This window comes from Marmota monax, unplaced genomic scaffold, assembly GCF_021218885.2.
Source record: "Marmota monax isolate L192 unplaced genomic scaffold, Marmota_monax_Labrador192_F-V1.1 WCK01_AAM20220418_F8-fsc00190, whole genome shotgun sequence".
NCBI lineage: Eukaryota > Metazoa > Chordata > Mammalia > Rodentia > Sciuridae > Marmota > Marmota monax.
In genome coordinates this window covers 551,033-571,327 of record NW_026693010.1, presented here as the reverse complement: position 1 = coordinate 571,327, position 20,295 = coordinate 551,033, and the positions used below count along the sequence as shown (strand labels likewise).

General features: G+C 44.8%; 1 protein-coding gene across 7 annotated transcripts in view; it reads right to left on the bottom strand.

Annotated features, from left to right (window-relative positions):
- Wdr20 (WD repeat domain 20) overlaps positions 1-20,295 on the bottom strand; it is a 74,450-nt gene that overhangs the window by 7,289 nt on the left and 46,866 nt on the right. For 2 of the 7 annotated variants that reach the window (XM_058582205.1, XM_046453095.2), the window contains exons 2-3: positions 19,166-19,348; positions 4,377-5,636 (exon numbers count right to left, since the gene is read on the bottom strand). The exons of 1 other annotated variant lie outside the window; for it this stretch is intronic. In XM_058582205.1, coding sequence (XP_058438188.1) covers positions 4,377-5,549 — 1,173 coding nt within the window. In that variant the 5' untranslated portion in view covers positions 5,550-5,636; positions 19,166-19,348. 4 more of the 7 variants (XM_058582206.1, XM_046453098.2, XM_046453097.1 and 1 more) reach the window with 4 other exon arrangements.

Sequence of the window (20,295 nt, the reverse complement as noted above, 5' to 3'; positions counted from 1 at the left end):
CCCTCCATTAGAAGGGCATGCTCTTACAGTGCTGAGCTCGGATTTGAGTTTCAAAGTTGACCATCCAACACAAAGTGCTTCTACAAAGCCAGCCCCAGGCTTCACTCTCACCAGTCTGAGGTCGCCTCTCTCTGGGACATCACTGGGGCACTGTGATGAGCACCTTGTTAACCTGAACCAACAAGCAGTGTGGGTCCAGCCACTCGGGTCAAAAGGCACACTCTGCACAAGGAAGGGACCCGGCTGCTGGCTCCCCTGGGCTCTCAGGATGGGGGCCAGAGCAGCCTTCACCAGTCACCCAGAGCAGGGCAGGAGCACATCTCTGGGTCACTTGCTGGCCTACACCTGCAGGCTGAGCCTCTCCCCACCTGCAGACACATCTGCCATAGTTCTGTGACTGGCACTCAGAGCACCTGCTTCTCCTCGCTCCCAGGTATTCTGTGGGCCCAGCCCCTCCAACAGCACGTGACACTGCATGCCATGCATCTTTCACACGAAAAGCCAATGCTGACCTGTCTCCCCTTCCCTGGACAATCAGGGTTTTTCCCAGCCTGACATTTTCCTCACTTCGAGCTTGCTCCACAAAGAGGGAAAACCTCCCTCCAGGCAAGAGGTGACAAAGGCCCTCCCTGCACACTGCAGACTCAGGGTGAGGCCTTTTCACCAGTTTCAGCATTGAGTCTAACATTTCAAAGTTTCTTAAAAATTCCAAATCTACCACAGGATATGACAGGATCATATCCTGTGGTAGAGAGAAATGGCTGCCTGGCTATTTGCCAGCTAGGACTTGGGTGTTGGCTTAAGCCAAGAGCTAGAGACAACTATGAAACCCAACCCGGGATGTGTGCATATACCCATAAACACTGTTCCTCAAGATTTCTGAGTGTCTTTGGGATGATAATTGTTGCAGCTTCTGTCTGTCTCTCCATGCTTTGAGGTTTTCTATCTTAAAGCATCCATCTTTAGTCTTGAGTCAGGGGCTCACAGGAAAAACCCTTCCACACACTTGCTCAATTAGCACAAAAGACAAGCTTAGGGTTCTTTTTTCTACAGTATTTGGGGATTGAACCCAGACCTTCGAACACACTAGGCAAATGCTCAACACCTGAGTTACATCCTAGCACCATCCCCCTTTTAAAAAGTATTTTCATTTGAGACAGGGTCTTTGTTGCTCAGGTTTACCTCAAGCTTGCCATCCTCCTGCCTTAGCCTCAGACACCCCTTGGTAAGTAGGATAACAGGTATGCGCCCCCATTCCTGGCAAACTTAGGGTTCTTTACCACTATTTATTTAAGCAAAATTGGAACCCAAAGTTCCTGGCACTCTCTTAAGTGTCTGCCTACTCCCTCTTGCGCATCTGCTTTTAAAAGAAGGTACAGCTCTCCCAAGGCCCATCTCCAGGCCTCTTGGGGATGTGGTCTCCCCGCTGAGTAAGGAGGCTGTCTGGAGGGGCTGGGGCTGCCTCACCAAAACCACAACAAAGCTGGCTCCTGGAGCTGCTTGTGGGTCTGAAGAAGGTGAGCGGAGCACTGCCTAGGCATGGAGCCTCCAAGGACATTGGATGCTGTGCAGGGACAGCCGCCCTCACTGGGCCAGAGCAAGCCTCCTTCCCAGTGGCCTGGTGTGGACTACAAGGTTCAGCCCAAGCCTGACAAGCAGTGCTGACCAAGTGGTAACAACCTTCCCTTTGCTAAAAGCTGTGTTTTATTCAGAGGTGAGGTTAGAAAAGTTATCCTTGCTCCTAATAACGTTCACACTGAAAAACTTTAATGAGGAAGCTCAAAGTTTGGTAAGAAACTACAAAAATGCTCTCCAAATTTCTCATAGTGGAAGCAATTAGCTCTGCAGCTCATACTCAGGAGCCCTGCTTGCCCCTCCTCGTCCCCTCCCTTCCTGGGAAGGGGAGCCACACCCACTGCACCTGGGTCCTCTTCTGGAGCTGCAGCACCTTCCCTTCTGGTCCTGGAGAACACCAGGCCTCTGTCCTCCTGCCTGCAGAGGGGCTCTGCCAGCTCTCACAGCAAGAGGCAAGGGGCAGTCAGAGCACAGGGTGAGGGCAGGGCAGCCTGGGGCTGACACTAATCTGCACTGGTCCCTGGACCTGGCATTGGAGCCTTGATGAGGGGGCTCCAGACGGACACTAAGGATACTATAATCAGCAGCAGAAACTGGACGAAAGAGCTGGAAGCCCAGAGGCGCGAGCACATACACAGGCTTCTATCAGGACGTCTAAGGAAACAATGCTCTTCTGCCTCCCCATCCCTCCCCCACCCTACCAGCATGCTGAAGCCAGTGCAACTGGGAAAACTAAGGGGGCAGCATGTTAGAAAGTGTCTGCCTGCAGCTCTCCAGCCAGTGACTGCAAGTTTCACCATAAATGCTACTTACCTGTGACCGGCCACTCTATTCAGGCCAAATACAGTCCTGAGTTTTGAAACTGCATACTCAAGGCCTCAGCAGCATTTGAAAGTGAATTTCTAGAACTATATTGGGACATGAAATTGCACCTAGAATATTCATTACTAGCCCCCCTCACAGGCAGCCCAATTTGACCCCCAAAGCTTAAACAGTCTCAAAGATGCTATCTTTGCTACCTTAGATCAGTTAACCTTTAGGAACAAAGGACACATATTCAAGGTAAACAGGACATTCCCATTCCCATGAAGTGCCGCTCAAGGTCGTGAAGTCCATCAACATAGGTGAGATGCCCTGAAAGGCTGCCATGGCACACTGTCACTGCCACCACACTGAACAACAGTCATTTGCAGTAAGGAGCATGTTTGTGATGGGGACATGGATTGGAACATGGCATGACAAGAAGTGGGAAGCAGGCCTGGGTTGGCCTGGGCCTGGCTCTCCGGGGAGAGCTGTGGTAAGAGCAGGGAGCTGCTGCTCCATCTACCAGAGTTTTGACACATAAGAGAAAGGAAGCCGCCAGGTCTTCTCTTTAATGAGCCACATTCACTACTCAAACGGGTATAAATTATCATTATTACTATATTTAATTACAAAAGTGGGTGAAATAGAAAAACAATCCTCAATACTCCAAATAAGTTAACAAATAAAATAACTATCATCTTGACACAAAACACAGAGCTCAAACAACCACCTCATCCACCATGAAAACTGGAATTTGAAAAGAAGCTCCTTATGCAGCTGAGAAGGGCCATAAGGAACTGGAATCAAATTCGGCAGTTTCCCATAGAATCTGCATAGCCTTTCCACCACAGAGGGAGCCAACACAGGCCCAGAAGCCTGGCGCTCAAGGGGGAAGCACAAGCACTAGGCCGGCATTGGCATCCCAAGCGTCATCACAGATTCACAACTCCCAATAAGCAAAAGGGAAAGCTGCACCTGTGATTCCCCTCTTCGGGGGAAACTAAACCCTCCCAAGTGCCCTGTGGGGAGGTACTGTGCAGCCCAGGGAGCTTAATGGTGAAACAGAGCCATGGAGCCTGCCCACCGCCTACAGTCATGCCTTACTGACCCCCAAAAACAGACAAAAAAAAAAAAAAAAAACCCAAAACCTCCTTTTTCCCTTCTTGGGAAAAAAACATAAGCCAAGCACATCTGACATGAAAGTCTTGGCTTATGTGGCAAGAGGCACTTCTGACAACAGCTGCTGGTGTGCTCAGCTGCAGCGCATGCTAACTGTCCAGGCTCTGGGTCAAGTGGAGATTTAATGCACAGAGTCTCAATCAGAGTTCTACAAACTGCTTCTTTGGAAAAAGATGTTTATTAAACAATTTTAATTGTCATAAAATGACTAAAATGGGTTTTAAAAATTAAGGCTCTTCTCTTTCTGTGGATTGCCAGAACAATGTAAAAATAATATCAATCAACCCTGCTGAACGCTTTGTTCCTAAAGTTAAATTTCATAGATTCCTAAACATTTTATGATTAAGATAAAAAATTGGATATAAATGACAATTAATGGCCATCTGTACTGAACACACACTCTGATCAGGTGTACAACAGTCTAGTTGAGTAGTTGAGCAAAAATATTCCAGTTAAAGCATCAATTTTAGCATTTTAAAGTCATTGTCCCCTCCCCACTGTCATGATTTCCCTAAATTGAAATAGTCTGATACAGGAGTGCTAATCTTGGGGCTCTATATACTCCCAGAAGGATGACTGACTCAGCTGGCAATTAGTTTGATTATATATTTTTTAAATGCGCTAAGGTGAATTATCAAATGATTCAGAATTACATGGCATGCAGTATCCAAAATTATGGCTCTGATGCATTTAGATTTACATTAAGAATAAGAAGTGTCATTCACATTCATTGTACATCCCGCCCCTCCCACAAAAAAAAAAAAATCACTACCTATTCAAGTTCTAGATCTGGTGCAGCATTAAGGATTAAAACTTACCACTTTACCAGGCCTTCCCCATGTGCAAATAAATCCCTCCTGACAAGCAGTGACTATACAGTCTTCAAGAAAAATTAATACAGTCAGTCTTTCATGTGCTATCTTTTTACAGATCAGAGGCTCTAACAAGGGAACGTCTTCCATCCGAGGACACAATGGCGTTCCCAAAGTTTTAGCGGGGTCCGTTTTGGTTTTAGTAACTAGATTCAGTTTGTCACTGCTCTTGCTAGAAATGTGTCCCATGCTATGGTTTCGCTTGTGGTCTTTCTCGTGATGTCTCTCCTTTCGGTCGTGCAGTGAGAGTGTTGCGAATTTGCTGACCCCAGAGGCAATGGCCCCATCCATGACGCTGCTTTTGCTGCCTGCATTGGAGACCGCCGAGTGGGGAAGGCTGTTGGACCGAGGCAGCGGAGGGGGCACAGAGTTCCCGGGTGTTGTGACACTGTTCCCATTACTTCCAGCGGGAGGACTTGTGGCATTCATGACATTTGTGTGTGTCCTTGCTCTTGAGAGGGGTTGGTGAGGGAAAAGGATGTCTTCCGTAAGGTCCCACAAACACAGCTGTGTATCCTGGCCCACTGAACCAAACCGGTACGTAACACTTACGGGGCGGCTGTCGGTAGAGTTCCGCTTGGACAGCCGGGACTGTGTACTGTTTGCTCGATCTCTGCCAAAATGAAGAAGGTCCTGGAAGTCCTCATCACTGCCACTAAACTCCATAGGGTCGCTTTCTTCTACGCTAGTAGTATAGGGATCGAATGCCACAACACTGACCCAGGATTTGTGCCCGTGGCCTCTAGCTATTACTCGACAGTCTACAAAGGACCAGACTGTCACCAAGTCGTCCTCTCCACCTGTCACAATGTACTTGCCATCTGGGCTCCAGCACACACACAGCAAGCCCCCAAAGTAGCTTTTCATCGTACCGTGCAGCTCCACCGAGTCGAAATTGAACACCCGCAGAAACCCGTCCTGGCTCACGCATGCTAAGAACTTGCCATCTGGGGAGAAAGCAAACTCGCTGAGGGCCCCCTCGCCCACCGTCCACTTAAGGAGAGGGTTCCTCGTGGATTTGCTCTTGCAAGTGTGCACGGCAAAGCTCTCTCCCTGCTTCAGAAGCTGGTAGTGGGGGGCTGTGGTGCCACAAGTGTGCTCCACATTATACAAGTACATGTTCCCACTCGAATGGGCTACTAGGAAAAGGCTTTCCGAACCGGGCACCCATTTGACACAGGTTACGCGTGCCTTGTCTATTAGTCTCTGTGAAGACAAAGGAGAACAGGTTATCACAAGGGAGAAGGTGCAAAGGTCTACTTTTCCAGCAAGAAAACTTGTTGCTTCTCGGTGAGAAGGAAGGAGTCCGTCCAGGCACGCCACATTTATCCCGTGGTCAGCCAGCCAGCGAGAGCACTGGCCCATTGCAGAACTACTTTCTAGAATTGCACTTGGGTGGTGGCCACTGGCTTTCACTGAGGGAGTCAGCCATTCAACAAATATCTGCTGAGAGCCTACTCTGTGCCAGACCCCAGGCCGGGCACTGGGCACACGGGTGAGAGGCAGCCCTCAGACACCTCCTCACGTCCAGCAGGAGCATGTCAACCTGTGACTCAGCAGCTACACGCAGCTCCCTCTCGTGAGGACTCATAGCTGAGAAAGCCATGCCTCCCGGCTTTCTCTGCATTTCCTGTTACTGCAGGCCACATGCTGACTACATGTGACCCTCTGCTGCGGCTGCTCGAAGGCGGGGAGTCAAATCTGCAGCCCGCTGCCAGCAGCACACAGGACTTGAAAGCACACTTGCTGGGCGCAATGCAGCGCCGGGCCCACTGAGGTCGCCCCACTTGCACACGCTGCCCGTGTGTCATCTTTTATATGCATTTCCTCAGAGTCCTCTTTGGAACGAGGTGGTGTTTAAAGAAATACCTAGATGGTCAACTCAGGAGTCTGCGCTCCGTCACTATCACTCAACTCCACGCTCACTTCTGGTCCACTGACCTAGTCGCTTCTTTAACAGGCATGAATCAGTAGTCGTGCCTTTAAGACCAAAAGAACAGAAGGCAGAAAGTGAAAACACCCAAATGCAAAACAAGGACCCTTGGCTTGCAGGCTTTGTTATGGGGACCACTGCAGGCACAGAAGCTTCCAAATGATTCTTCCCTAGGCTGCCTAGTCTCTAAATCGTGTCACCAGAAATCACCCAAGTTCTGCCTGGGAACGCCTGCTGCCAAATGCTCTCCACTGTCCCACTGCCCTGTAAGAGGCTTAACTGCTACCACTTTGCCTAATTGAGTGGACCCTGTCAAAAAAAACATGGAGCCTGCAGCCTAGCTGGCTCGACTATGTGCCCGCTTCTTTACAGAAAATTATTAAATGAAAATTTGATTATTAAAAGGATGGGAAAGAGTTCATGAGCCATGCAAGCTCAATGTATGAAAACCAGACCTCAGAAGGTGGGCTGCCAACAAATGACGCCAAATTGGGAAGGGGAGGTGGGTGCCCTGAACAGCATGCAGGCCTGAGGGGCTTGGGTTCCATGGGTCAGTTGCAGATTATTTTACAGAAGGTGTCACTGCTGACTGCCACAGAATGTCATAGCTGGACCTCTTAAATTAATAAGCTCTGTCCTTGGGGACACAGCCAACATTTTCATCCTCGCCTTTCTTTCTTGCCTGCTGACCTACCTATAAAAGGCACCTGACCTATGTTAGCGCCAACAACCTAAAAACCTAGCACTGCTCTGGCAGGATTTCCATTACACCTTCACCATTTCTTCAGCAAGAAGGTTAGGCAGGTAATATGCATGGCCAAACCAGATGGGGCAGGGAGAGTGGTCTGGGGAGTGTACAAGTGTTGATAGTGGGCTAAGAAGAGGCCCCCCCACATCCAATGGTGCTCTGCCAGGCTTGCTGTTTATGTCCTTGCTATGTCCAGCGCCAGGACTCACTTCTGAGCCCACAGACAGGACAGTGAGATGGCCCAGTGTCTAAGGGCATCCACAGCTCACCCTTATCAGGGTTTAACAAGCTAACTTGGGCTGAAGTCAGACTGCCACCCTTATCCTAGTATAGCATTCTCAACTCTTGCACCTTCCCTTTCAGCAAAACCCTACCAAATCCCAATTTTTCCAAGATCACTTCACTGTTATTCTATTTACCATTTGCAGAAAATTTTAAATACATAAAAACTCATAGCAGTATGGTTAGGATAAATTTTACTTTGCACCTTAAAAAAGGTACAACAACAAAAAAATTCCATTAGAATTCAAAAACTATAATCCTGTCAAGCAAAAATAGTAATTGCTCCATAATGGTGGAGTATGAAGATAAACAGTTACAACACTTATTAAAATAAATGTTGTTGCAATGAAAAAACACATTTAAAAACTTCATTCTCACATTAAAAAGCTGCACTGAGTCTACCCTACATAGACATGCGGATTACCGATTATTTTAAAACAAAACAAAACAAAACAAAAAACCTGCACCTGCTGGATGTGGTTGTGCAAGCCTGTCATCATAGCAGCTCAGGGGCTGAGGCAGGAGGACTAAGAGTTTAAAAGTTCAAAGCCAGCCTCAGTAACTTAGCAAGGACCTAAGCAGCTCATCAAGACCCCGTCTGTAAATAAGACTGGCTCAGTTAGTGCCCCTGAGTTCAATCCCCAGTACGAAAACAAAACAAAACAAAAAACCCTGCACTCATCTGCTCCAACTGCTGGCCGGGACACCTAATCAGAAGCTACTATCACACTCTGGTCCTGGGGGACTAGGCACATCAGTTCAAGTGTGGGCAGATAAGGGAAATAACAAGAAGGAAGAAAGGGTTTCTTGCTTGTCTGCCTCATCAGTTTTCCCTGTCAGCTGTGTGCTTGAGGGAGGGAGAGCATATATTTCATGGGGGGGAGGCTGCACCTCAATCACATGGGGGTGCACATTTGGTGGGCAGCACATCATCACCCATAGCACTGTCCTAACTTCCAGTCTGAGTATCAACTCTGGGTGCCAGGCACTGGCAAGATGCTTTACGCCACTCTCTAATCTCAAAATAACCCTGCAAGGTCAGTGTAGGGGTTTTGTTTGTTTCTGATCGGGCAATACACTTATAACTCAAGTGCAAGCATACAATAAAAAGCTCAATCACTCTCTTCTGCATTCCAGATCCTCTGCCCTCAGTCATTGATACTGGGTTCTTGTTAACCTACCCAGAGTGACTTTGTGCATGTACAAGACAAGTAAAATCTACCCAATTCTGTCTTCATACTGTGCACACTCTCACCTCTGCCTTCTCAGTCCATGATACATCTTGTAAATCTGTGTGGTCTAAAGACAGCTTCTTCCTCTTTTTCTAAAGCTGCCTTCAATTATGTGGATGTACTGTGGCTTACCGTGCAACCCCCACTGATTAACATCAATATCAGGATGAATACCCTTGAACACAGGGCAGTTTTCACATGTCTGTGAAATATACCTGCAGGATAAATTCCCAGTGCAGTGGCTAGGTCAAAAGGCATATACATTCATAAATTTTATAGGGACAAATTGCCTCCCATGGAGAATGAAACAATTTACATTCCCAACAGCAATGTCATCGAGCCTGTTTTCCTGCAGGAAGGTAGGTATTATTCTACAGAACACCTACCTGCCCACGAGGAAAGGAGCTCAGAAAGGTTAAGAAACTTGCCTGATATCCATTACCTTCATCTCCTCACTCAGCACTGAGTGATTATCCTGTGCCAGGCACTGATTTGGCATTAAACAAAATAGTCATCCCTTCCTATATGGAATTTATGTTCAACTGGAATGAGAAAATAAGTGAAATTTATGATTTAATGGTGTAAGTGCTTCGAAGAAACAAAAAAGCCACAGAGAGAAGATGAAGTGATGGAGGGAGGGGGTTGTAGTGACTTCAGTCTCCAACAAGAGAGCCAAGAATGGACTTTCCCTGATTGGGGGGCAGCTGAGCAAGAACTGGGAAGAGAGTAGAGAGAAAGTGTGAGGAAGTGCATCCATCCAGAGAGAACAACAACTCACAAGTGTCAGGTGTTGAGGTGGGAGCAAAGCAAGCCGAAGGGAGACTACAGAACCTGCTCTGACGAGGCAGATAGATCCTGTGCAGGTCACAGGATCCCACAGACAAACATCAAGTAGCTCTGAGACCAGCCTGGCAGGGCCACTCACAGGGTTTCTTAGGAAGAGGGTGACAGCTAGCTCAGACTCCACTGCCAGGGTGGGAAACACAATTCCAGGGTTAATTAATTTAAATTGTTTTAATTTAAATTTTTCTGGATTGTTACCTGGTTTGGGTTTAACGAAAGAGAAAGAGAACAGAAAGCATCTTTCTCCTGTCTTTCAAATTAAAAAACAGAAGTATCTGGAATATTTTCTTCAATTACACAGCCCAGCTACTGCAACATAAAATTATATTTTTGTTCCACAAAGCGTCTGGGCAAAAAAAGGCAAGACTCTTAGTTGGTAGTCAAATGTTGAGTAATGGGATTTCCTTGCTAGGCCTGAACTCTCCAGGATGAATGGGGACTTCAACTGGATGAGCATTCTGAAAAACTGTCCCTGAAGCAAAATGCCATCCCTCCAGGAGTTCTTGGGGAGAGATGTTGGGGGAGGGGGTGGGAGAGGCAGAAGCACAAAGACAAAGGCTCAGACAGAATAGTCCAGGGCGATGCAGTACTGGCCCTACAGGCCCTGTGTCTCTACTGTCTAAATCCCTGAAGCAGGAAGAGGGGACTGCTCTGGAATCCTGTGATGGGATTTAGGGGTGTGAAGCCCAGGCTCAGAGCTCAGGCTGTGACCCTGACCCTGAAGTCACATTGCTGACTTGAAGGAAGTGTGCTGTGAGTATAAAATACACACTGGATTCTGTATCTTCATTAGAAAGAAAGAATGTCAACTATCTTATCATAATTTTTATACTGGTTGTATATCAAAATAATATTTTGGATATTTGGATAAAATATAATGTATTCTTTTTTTGGTGGGGGGGCGGTTCCAGGGATTGAACTCAGGGCCCCTCAACCACTGAGCCACATCCCAGCCCCCTTTTTGTATTTTATTTAGAGACAGGGTCTCACTGAGTTGCTTAGTGCCTCGCCTTTTGCTGAGGCTTTGATCCTCCTATCTCAGCCTCCCAAGCTGCTGGGATTATAGGCATGTGCCACCACGCCTGGCTAAAAGATAATGTATTCTTTTTTCAAAAAAATTAAAAATTGGGGCTGGGGATGTGGCTCAAGCGGTAGGGCGCTCGCCCGGCGTGCGTGCGGCCAGGGTTCGATCCTCAGCACCACATACAAAGATGTTGCGTCCGCCGAAAACTAAAAAATAAATATTAAAAAATTCTCTCTCTCTCTCTCTCTCTTTAAAAAAAAAATAAATAAATAAAAATTAAAATTTTTTTTTAGTTGTAGGTGGAAACAAAACCTTCATTTTATTTATGTGGTGCTGAGGATTGAACCCAGGGCCTCACACATGCCAGACGAGCATTCTACCGCTGAGCCCCAGCCCCAGCCCCAAATATAATATATTCTTAAAGTTCATTTAAGTTGATTTTTACTTTTTCAACATGGCTATTAGAAAAATTCAGAGTGAGCCAGGTGCAATAGACAGCACACCCAGCAACTCAGGAGGCTGAGGCTGCAGGACTGCAAGTTTGAGGACAGCCTCAACAACTTAGTGAGATCCTGTCTCAGAAAGTGTACAGGGGGGTGCTCAGAGGCAAAAAAGCACCCCAGAGTTCAATCCTAGTACTGTTAAAAATGAAAAAGAAAGAGAAAAAACTGTAAATTCTACCTGAGGCTCACTGAATATTTTTATAGGCAGTGCTACTGCAGACCGTGGTGGCACCAAAGGTTTTTAAAAAGGGACAGTATAAGGAAAAATCCCCTATCACTAGGAACCAAATGGAAGGCCAGATGGGAAAAACTGGTTAGAAGCCTATGACAACTAGTTAGGACATGAACAAAAAGACCTTCAGCTAACCAGCAGCAGTGTGATAGGGGAGATCTATTTCACAGCAGATACAGCTGTATGGGGACAGCAGATGAGGGGGGCAGATGTTTGTAACAACCTAGTTCTGTTCACAGGCAACTAGGAAGGTTAATCTGCAACTATCAAATGACCAGAAGGGCCAGGCACAGTGGCACATGCCTATAATCCCAGCTACTCGGGAGACAGGAGGATCTGAGTTCAAAGCCAGCCTTAACAACAACGAGGTGCTAAACAACTCAGTGAAACCCTGTCTCTAAATAAAATACAAATAGGGCTGGGGGTGTGACTCAGTGCCCCTGAGTTCAATCCCTGGTACCCCCTCCCTCCCCCCAAAAAATGGTCAGGAGAGGCTGTGGCTATGGCTCAGTGGTAGAGTACTTGCCTAGCATGTGTGAGGCACTGGGCTCAATTCTTAGCACTGCATATAAATAAATAAAATAAAGGTCCATCAACAACTTATTAAAAAAAATGACAAGGAAAGTCAAGTAAATCAGTTATGAATACAAGACCCAAATCTGAGAAGCCTAATATGACCCAGCAAGCAGAAGTGGGGAAGCATAGACTGTTGGAAAAACCCACTTAGAGGAAACAGGACAAAAATTAGGAATGCAGAAGAAGAAAAGAGAAAACGGCCCAGCAGTGCAATGAAGAAAGAGCAGGCAGAAAAGGAAGCTGCCACAGTGCGAGAATCTACCTCTGGTGGAGCTCTCCTCAGGGAACAGATTCTCCAGGTTGATACTATTGGACAGTCCAGGAAGCATAGGCCAAGTTGGGCACCAGGGACATAGGAGAGATCACGAGGAAGTAATTTTGGGGACTGAGAAGGTGCTGAGAAGGGACAGAAAGGGTAATGCGGGGCAGGTGCTTGGCAGAGGAAAAGTATGGCCAGGGAGAGAGGGATGGGGGTGGATCAAGGGGAAGCAAGCCCCCTGCTCCCCAGGCTGGAGAGGAAAAGCTGCAGGAAAAGAGGCAGAAACAAGGAAAGTAGAAAAAAGGAGTTGAGGAACGTGGGAACCCCACTCGAGCTCCCTCAGGGAAAAAAGCGTGGGCCCTAACAGATCTGGGAAGTGCAGTTTCAAGGACAGTGCAAGGCAGGTGCTCAGCTAGGAGGATAACAGGGAGGAAGCAACTATGAGTTTTGACTGGCATGGCCACAGGGCTTTCCGTTGAGAGTCACGTTCAAAATGCCTCACGGTCCATCTTCATAACCCACTTTTATAAAAACAAGCAAAAAACCCAACCAAACAACAGCAAAATAATTTAAAACAACAACAGACTATCAATATAACATTTCTGTATAGGTAAAGAAAGCTCAGGTGCAGAGCTGTGGCCTCCAGGATCCCTTCTTCATCAGGTACTCAGCCAAAGCCCTCTCCAACTTTCTAATTCTGGAAGCCAAACACATGGACCTATTTCAGACAGCAATCCAAAGAAAAAGGATGCATATTCAATAGTATTAACAAGTAAGATTTTCTAAAATAAATCATACGAGTTAGAAGGAAACAATAAAAGTCAATCAGCAACCATGTTAAAGTGCCACTGCTGAATCAATTACTCTGAACTGAAGCTTTCTGAAGCGCTTCCTTTTCTTTTTTCTTTATCTCACTTCCATCGACATGACAAGTAGGAAAATTTATCTGGGGGAAAGAGGTGGATATGAATTTTATAATGCAGATATTAATTCGTAACAAAAATACTAAAACAAAAAATTCAAAAACCACAGAACCTGCTGGAAAAGCCATAATGTAACCACAAACAAAAATGGCAACTGGAGGGTTTGGTTATATAAAAGGAATTTGGAGGCAGTTGATGCTTCCTTCAGGAAGTATTAGGAAAGGGTATTTCAAAGCCATGTAAGAAAGAATCAGATGTCGTTTTTACCAATGTTAAGAATAAGGAATATACCATCATGTGCTCATTTCTTTCCTTTGATTAAAAAAAAGCAACAAAAACAAAATTGACAAAATGCACATTGCATTCTTTTGTGTCAGAACCAGACTGAATATTGAAAAATAGATTCTTGGTCTCCTCTCCCACTCCTGGGGCCTTGTTGCAGGAGCCTAAGCTGGTAGGGGACACCATCCCCCTCCACAACTGAGGCAGGGCCATCATCTCCCCAGCGTGCCCTTCAGTTAGATTTGACTTCAATGGCACAGGAGATGGAGACTTCCCCAGAATGCTCTCTTTAGCTTCACAGCTGAGAGACAATACCCAGAAGAGAGGGTCTCATCACACATCAGTAACAGGAGGGGCAGAGATGACAAATTCCTTTTAGATTTTATAGTTTGCCACAATCAAAACGTAACTTGAAGATCTTCTGACGTTACTACTCTGAGGATACAACCCCCATATCAGAATTTTTACAAAGATAGCAAGGATGTCCCCAAATATATACGCAGTAGTTATAAAAATTAAACTCCTCGCCCTCTGTAGTACTTCACACAGGCTGAGTGCTGACCATGGGTGACTCTCCTTCCAGATGGCTCTTACTATGAAGGAAAGCTCCAGGCCTAGCCACTTGTCTTATTGGATGAATTGTGTAACAAAATATTCTCAATGCCTCCTAGACATTGTCAGGGCATAAGAATAAACAGAAATGATCCATAAACTTCAAACCCACCTAAGAGACTAGAGAGACTTAGGGAGCTGAGGACTTCATTTCCAAGGAAAGGCCAGAAAGGATCTCCAGTGTGGCTGGAGACAGGCCGAGGAGGGGGGAAAAGGCTCAGAGCTCCCTCTGCTCACTGACCTGAACCGATCAACGGCCAGATTGTGGGAAGTAAATTTGGCTAGTATCTCTAATGAAAAGTGTAAACCCTTAATGTCTTGTCTCATTAAGAAAAAGCGGGGGGGGGGGGGTGTCGGGGGGGGGTGTCGGTTGTGGCTCAGTGGTAGAGTACTTGCCCAGCACTTGTGAGGCACTGGGTTCAGTCCTCAGCACCACATAAAAAATAAACAAATAAAATAAAGGTATTGTGTTCATTTATAACTAAAAAAAAAGAAGATTATGAAGATTAACAGCACTACAACTGATGGATGATGCTTTCCTCTTTGTACCTCTCTATTTTCCCATTAAACAAGTATTTTATATTTTGTAGTTGATAGGGAGGGAGTTGCCTTTTAAAATATACCTGTTTCCAAATAGAAAATTTTCACTTATTTCCAGTAGATTTCAGAGATTTATAATCACAGGCCATTCATCCATCCACCCAAATATTCACGTACTAGGCAGCAGGCAAAGGTCAGAGATATTAATGCTGCGGGCACACATGTGTAACAGGTGGTAAGAGAAGCACTCTGGTGAGGAAGACAGGAAGAGGACACTACCTGACAAGCAGCCCCACCTCTGCCTTATCTGTGTGATTCTCTGCCTGGGTTGCACTGCTTGCTCTTTCTTTCTTTGGGTGGTAGTAGGATTGAAGGGAGAACTTCATACTTGTTAGACAAGCACTCTACCACTGAGCTACATCCCTAGCCCTGTTTTTATTTTATTTTGGGACACAGTCTCACCACTTTGCCCAGACTGGCCTCAAACTTGTGATCCTCCTGCTGCAGCCTCCTGAACAGCTGGGATTGCAGGTGTGCACCACCACACCTTCTTGTGCTAGAAATTTTTTTTATCCTTCAAAGCTGTGGGTGTCTCACCTCCCAAGGATGCCTTTTCATCTAAATCTCCAACTCCAGGAAGGAAGCCTCACGAGTCTGCCCCTACTTGCCATACTGCAGAGCACTTATCATGGCTTACTACTAAATGACCTGAATGGGCTCACCTTTATCCTCACCACAAACTTCCAGTGAGTATTCTTCCACCCATTTGCCAACTGCGGAGGCAAGTGAGGTGAAAACCCACACCCTGCAAGCAAAAAGCACATGAATCCTAGGCCATCTAGGCTCAAGAGTCTATGTTCTTAACCACTGGACTGCAACACTGTAACTTTAGTGGAGATTAATTGATGGCTTTAGGCTTCTCTGGAGGCTGTGGAAAGAGATGACCAGAATTGGAATACACTCAGGACTGGGACCCAGGCATTCTTCTTTGATCTTAGTACACTCTCTCTACAGACCTTTCCATCTAATCTAAGGCTTATGATTACTATTTGTATGCTGACAACTCCCAAATTTTTAATCCCTATTTTTGAGCTTCAGATCCTTACATCCAATTATCTATAGGCATCTTAAATTTACCAAGTATAGAATAGAACCTCTGCTCTTTCCTTCTGTTCCCCTCTTCTGGTTATTTCCCAGTCTTGTTCAGTGAGTAACTAATAACCAGAAACCTAAGATTTATTTTTTTTTATTTTAAATTTTTACAATGGGCTTCGGGCAAGGTAGGCAAGAGCTCTACCACTGAGCTACCTCCCTTGCCCTACACAAGATTTATTAATACCTATCTTCAATTCAACTTCCAGAAAGCAACCAGGGTAAGTTCCAAAAATACCAGTCTGAAAATTTAAAAATGTTAAAACAAACAAACAAAAAACCCCACCAGTTTGGCTGTCTTGTGCTTCCACTCCCTTCAACAGAATCTCATTACTCAAGCTACACAGCAACCCTGAACAGGCCCTCCCAATCTCACCCTCACTTCACACAGCCCAGGCCAGGTTCTCTCAGTTCCCTGCTCCTGCAATGTTTCCTACCTGCTGTGTGTTCTGCAGCAATTCCCTACCTGGGAGGATTCCCCCTCATGAGGATTCCATTTAAAGAACACCATTTCTGCTCAGATTTCCTCTGTCTGCTAGTTTAAAGCTACCATCAGTGTTGGGCTGGGGATGTGGCTCAAGCGGTAGCGTGCTCGCCTGGCAAGCATGCAGCCCAGGTTCGATCCTCAGCACCACATACAAATAAAGATGTTGTGTCCGCCGAAAACTAAAAAATAAATATTAAAAATTCTCTCTCTCAAAAAAAAAATAAATAAAAAAAATAAAGCTACCATCAGTGTGCATGGGTGGTACAGTTATTTAAAAGTTGCACAAGGACAGGTTTTATCCGCCACTGTAGATCCTGTTGCTGGGCACATAATAGACGGTCATGGTCTGTTGAGCTAAGGTAAGAATGGCCCCAAGTCTAGCTCAAGCCTCAGCTCTCACCTCCTTACTGGTCTTGCTACTTTCATTTTCTCTTACTTAAATCCAATCCACCTACAAGTGCTGACAAAAATTCTAAAAACTATTTAATCCTGTCACCCTCTTGATTAAAAGCCCAAAGGTTTCCCCACATCCTCCGGTGTCAGACCCAAATTTCTCAGCATGACATGAAAAGGCTTCACAATCTGGTTCCAATTTATCTCTCCAGCTTTAACTCTTGCCACCCCAAGTCTCAAACCCTATGATCTGGCCATGATGTTATTTGATGTTCTACCAAATGCCAAGCTGTTTTCTCCAGCTTTAAAAGCCTTCCTTAACTTCCCTTCCCACTCCTGTAACACCCTTCAAGACCCAGACCAAATGTCACCTTCTGAAAGCATTCTCAGACTTTCCCACCATTTCTTTTAAGAAAATTGTACATTTGATACATACTAAAGAAAAAGGTGACATGTATCCCACTGGTATTTGTTCACATCACTATGATAATATATGCCTCAGTACTCTACCCACCCTTCCTTACTAACTGTGGACTCCTGAGAAGGCAAGGGCCAGCCTGGCAGCCGCACACAGTGGGGATTTCACCAAATCCATTGGTAATGCCAAAATGAATGGATACCGGATATGCATGGTGAGCATGTACCCTAATGAATGCAAAAGAATTGGAATTTTAACTGCAATTTGTCAACCTACAACCAAAGTTTTTGGTATTAATTTCCAGTTCTAAATCTATTATCAATTTGCTATCTGATCCAGACCACTCACTTACCTTCCCTTTAACTATATCCTGTTCTGCAAAATGGGAAGTGTCCGCCCTCCCATGTACAAGAACTTGGATACCTCTAAATCTCACAGCAGTGCAAAACACGGCATGAAGACTGCTTCAAACCCAGTCCTGGCACTATCTGAGAAACGAACCTCTAGTACCATGCTTTTAGCTATCCTGACTAAATTCTGATGAAAATGTACCCAAATGCCAAAGACACTGGGAAAGACAATTTCAGCCTCAAGATGCAAATGCCAGCCTGGCATCAAACCACAAACACATTTGAACAACCATTTTTCAAATAAAATTTAAAAGGACTATGAGATAACTTGTGCTTAAATCGTGAAGAGTAAGGTGCTGTGTTCTGGCAACTCTTGGTCCCCAGGGCAGGGATGGATCTGGCTGAGGCAGCCTGAGTATTCTTGGAGCCCCAAGTCGCCAGGGCCTCCTGGACTCCAACTCCCACCCTCCCCCCAGCCATGATACACAAACCTTTCTTGTTCTCTAAGTGGCATTCTGTGCCATCCTCAGCCAGAGCTGCTTCCAGATCTTGTTTACCAACAGCCCTGCACATGGTTCCAGTCCCGCCCCCCTCCATCACACTCTCCTCTACCTAAACACACAAAAAAATCCCCAATGACTACAAATTCACAATGTCTATTAACAGTGAATAAAAGGCCAATTTTGTGCCCCACCCTCCCTAAAAAAACATCCAGCTACTTAGAAATCTTCTTCAGATGTTATTAATAAACAGAATATTTTTTGCTTAAGATTTTTTTTTTAACAGGAAAATGAGATTAAACACTTTTCCTCTGCAGTCTGTCAATTCAGATGGCAAGTTTTGTTTCCAGTCAACCCAGGTGAAACTAGAAGAGGAGATGGCACGATTCAAAAGATTTCACCAAATCCATTGGCAATGCCAAAATGTATGGATACCGGATATGCATGGTGAGTATGTACCCTAATGAGTGCAAAAGAATTGGAATTTTAACTGCAATTTGTCAAGTTTGGGGCAGACTCTTCCCAAACAAAATTATTTCTTAAAACACCAGAATTCTATAACAAGTTTCTGTTAAAAGTCAATGATGTAAAAACCATATAACACTGCAAAACTACCATATGACTCAATCCTTTGCACATCAGGGCTGAATAACAAGTAACACTTGGAAACCAGAGCTTGTAACTCAGCAAGTCTGCTTCAGCCTTGCCTTTTCTAGAAAGTCACAATGAAACAGAGGAGAAAGTCCATAGTATATAAAGGCAATATCTAGAGCCCAAAAGCCCCTCCAATGATTTTAACATAAACTATTGGTAACTTCTACTTGCCACATTTAACAGTCCTGACCTGTTCCTGAACAGGCAGGTCAGACAGCTCAGGCTCCCTCCACAATGAAAATACAAATACTAGAAACCTCAGAACACACAACAACACTGACAAAAGCTCTGTGGTGTGATCCAATTTTAAGTGCCAGGATTTCTAACTATGTCAAAGGTGATTTTACAGCAAATATTTTCAAGAACAGGAGAACTACCCGTCAGCCCTGTCAAACATGCATACAAATACTTTAGATGCAATTTGAGCAGTCTAAGGAAATATCAGGTTGATTGGCATGAAACTTTCCACTAACGTGAACAAAGTTTGGAATTCTTTATTTTCTTCTTTAAATCATTCTTATCAAGTGACAGTCTCGTATTTATCTCCACTATAGAAGATTTTTAAAGAATCTGCTGTAGGTACCTGAGCATGCCCCATACAAATGCACGAAACAGTTATCCAAGGAAGAACAGTAAAGGTCAACAAATCAATCCACCACATTTAAATCTGTAATACTAGGTAGAATGACTGAGTAAATGAAAAACTTAGCTTGAAGTATAAAATTAGGCCCTTGGTAAGAACACATAAACTCTTAAAGGGATTCTTAACAGCTAAGACAGCGTGCTACTTACTTCCTCATTAAATAGTTTGCTAGTTTCTTTTTTGATTGGGTCTATAAGCTGGACTTGGCCTGCGGAAAAGCCCACTAGGAGAGAGACACTTTCCGCTGTGGCTGTTAGGTGGTTGAAGTCATGACAAGTAGGCTGTGTTCCTTTGTATATCCTTTTATCTATTGGTTTACTCAAGTCAGCAGCCTGGAGGAGAAAGAGAAAAATACATACAGTAAACAGCACATTGAGATGAGAATCTAAGTCACACTATTTTACACCCCATTATGATGGTCAATCTTAAAAACAAAGTTACTTAAAATATTTTTTCAGTTGTGATTTGATATTCATCTAACATTTCATAAAAGCACTTTCACATACTTCATCCAATTAGATATTGTTAGACTATCCATAATGTATGTTTATAACTATTACTTCCACAACTTATTTTCCTTCAAATACTTGTAACAAAGACTACTGAACTACAAGATACTAAATTCTGAATTTTCAAAATGCATTCCAAGAATTTTATATTATAGAGTAACTCTAACCACATAAAGCTCCGCTCTCAAAGATATCTATAGCACCTAATGCCTGCTGGTAAATTAGCCCAGTAGTTCTCACAGTGTGGTCCCCAGATCACCAATACCAGCAGCATCATTTCCTAGAAACTCAGAAATTCAAATTCTCAAGTCCCACCCCAGATCCAATGAACCAGCAATTCTGGAGGTGGGCCTCACAAGCTGTAGTTCAAAAAAAGCCTTTTAGGTGATTCTGATGCTCCCTCAGGCTTGAGAACCACTGCTGGAGGGAGGGCCACACTCCCTCTTTGTATTAGGTTCCAGGGAACTTTCACTTAGGGAGTCCTTTGCATATATTGCCTTTAATCCTTACAAAAATCCTGCAATAGAGCTAATATTTACCCCAGTTTACAAGGTGAGAAAAAAAGTCTAGGAAAGTAAAATGACTTAGCCAAAGTCACATAACTACCTAGACCAAGTGGCAGGGCTGGATGTGAAACCTAGGATTGACGACCATAAACAGATGATATCCAACACATCCCAAAAGCAAAAGCAAATGGTTTCCGATTTGAACTAAAAGTGGTTTTTCATCCTGCTCCAACTCTCTTTTTTCAAGAAGGATCTTTTTTGCAC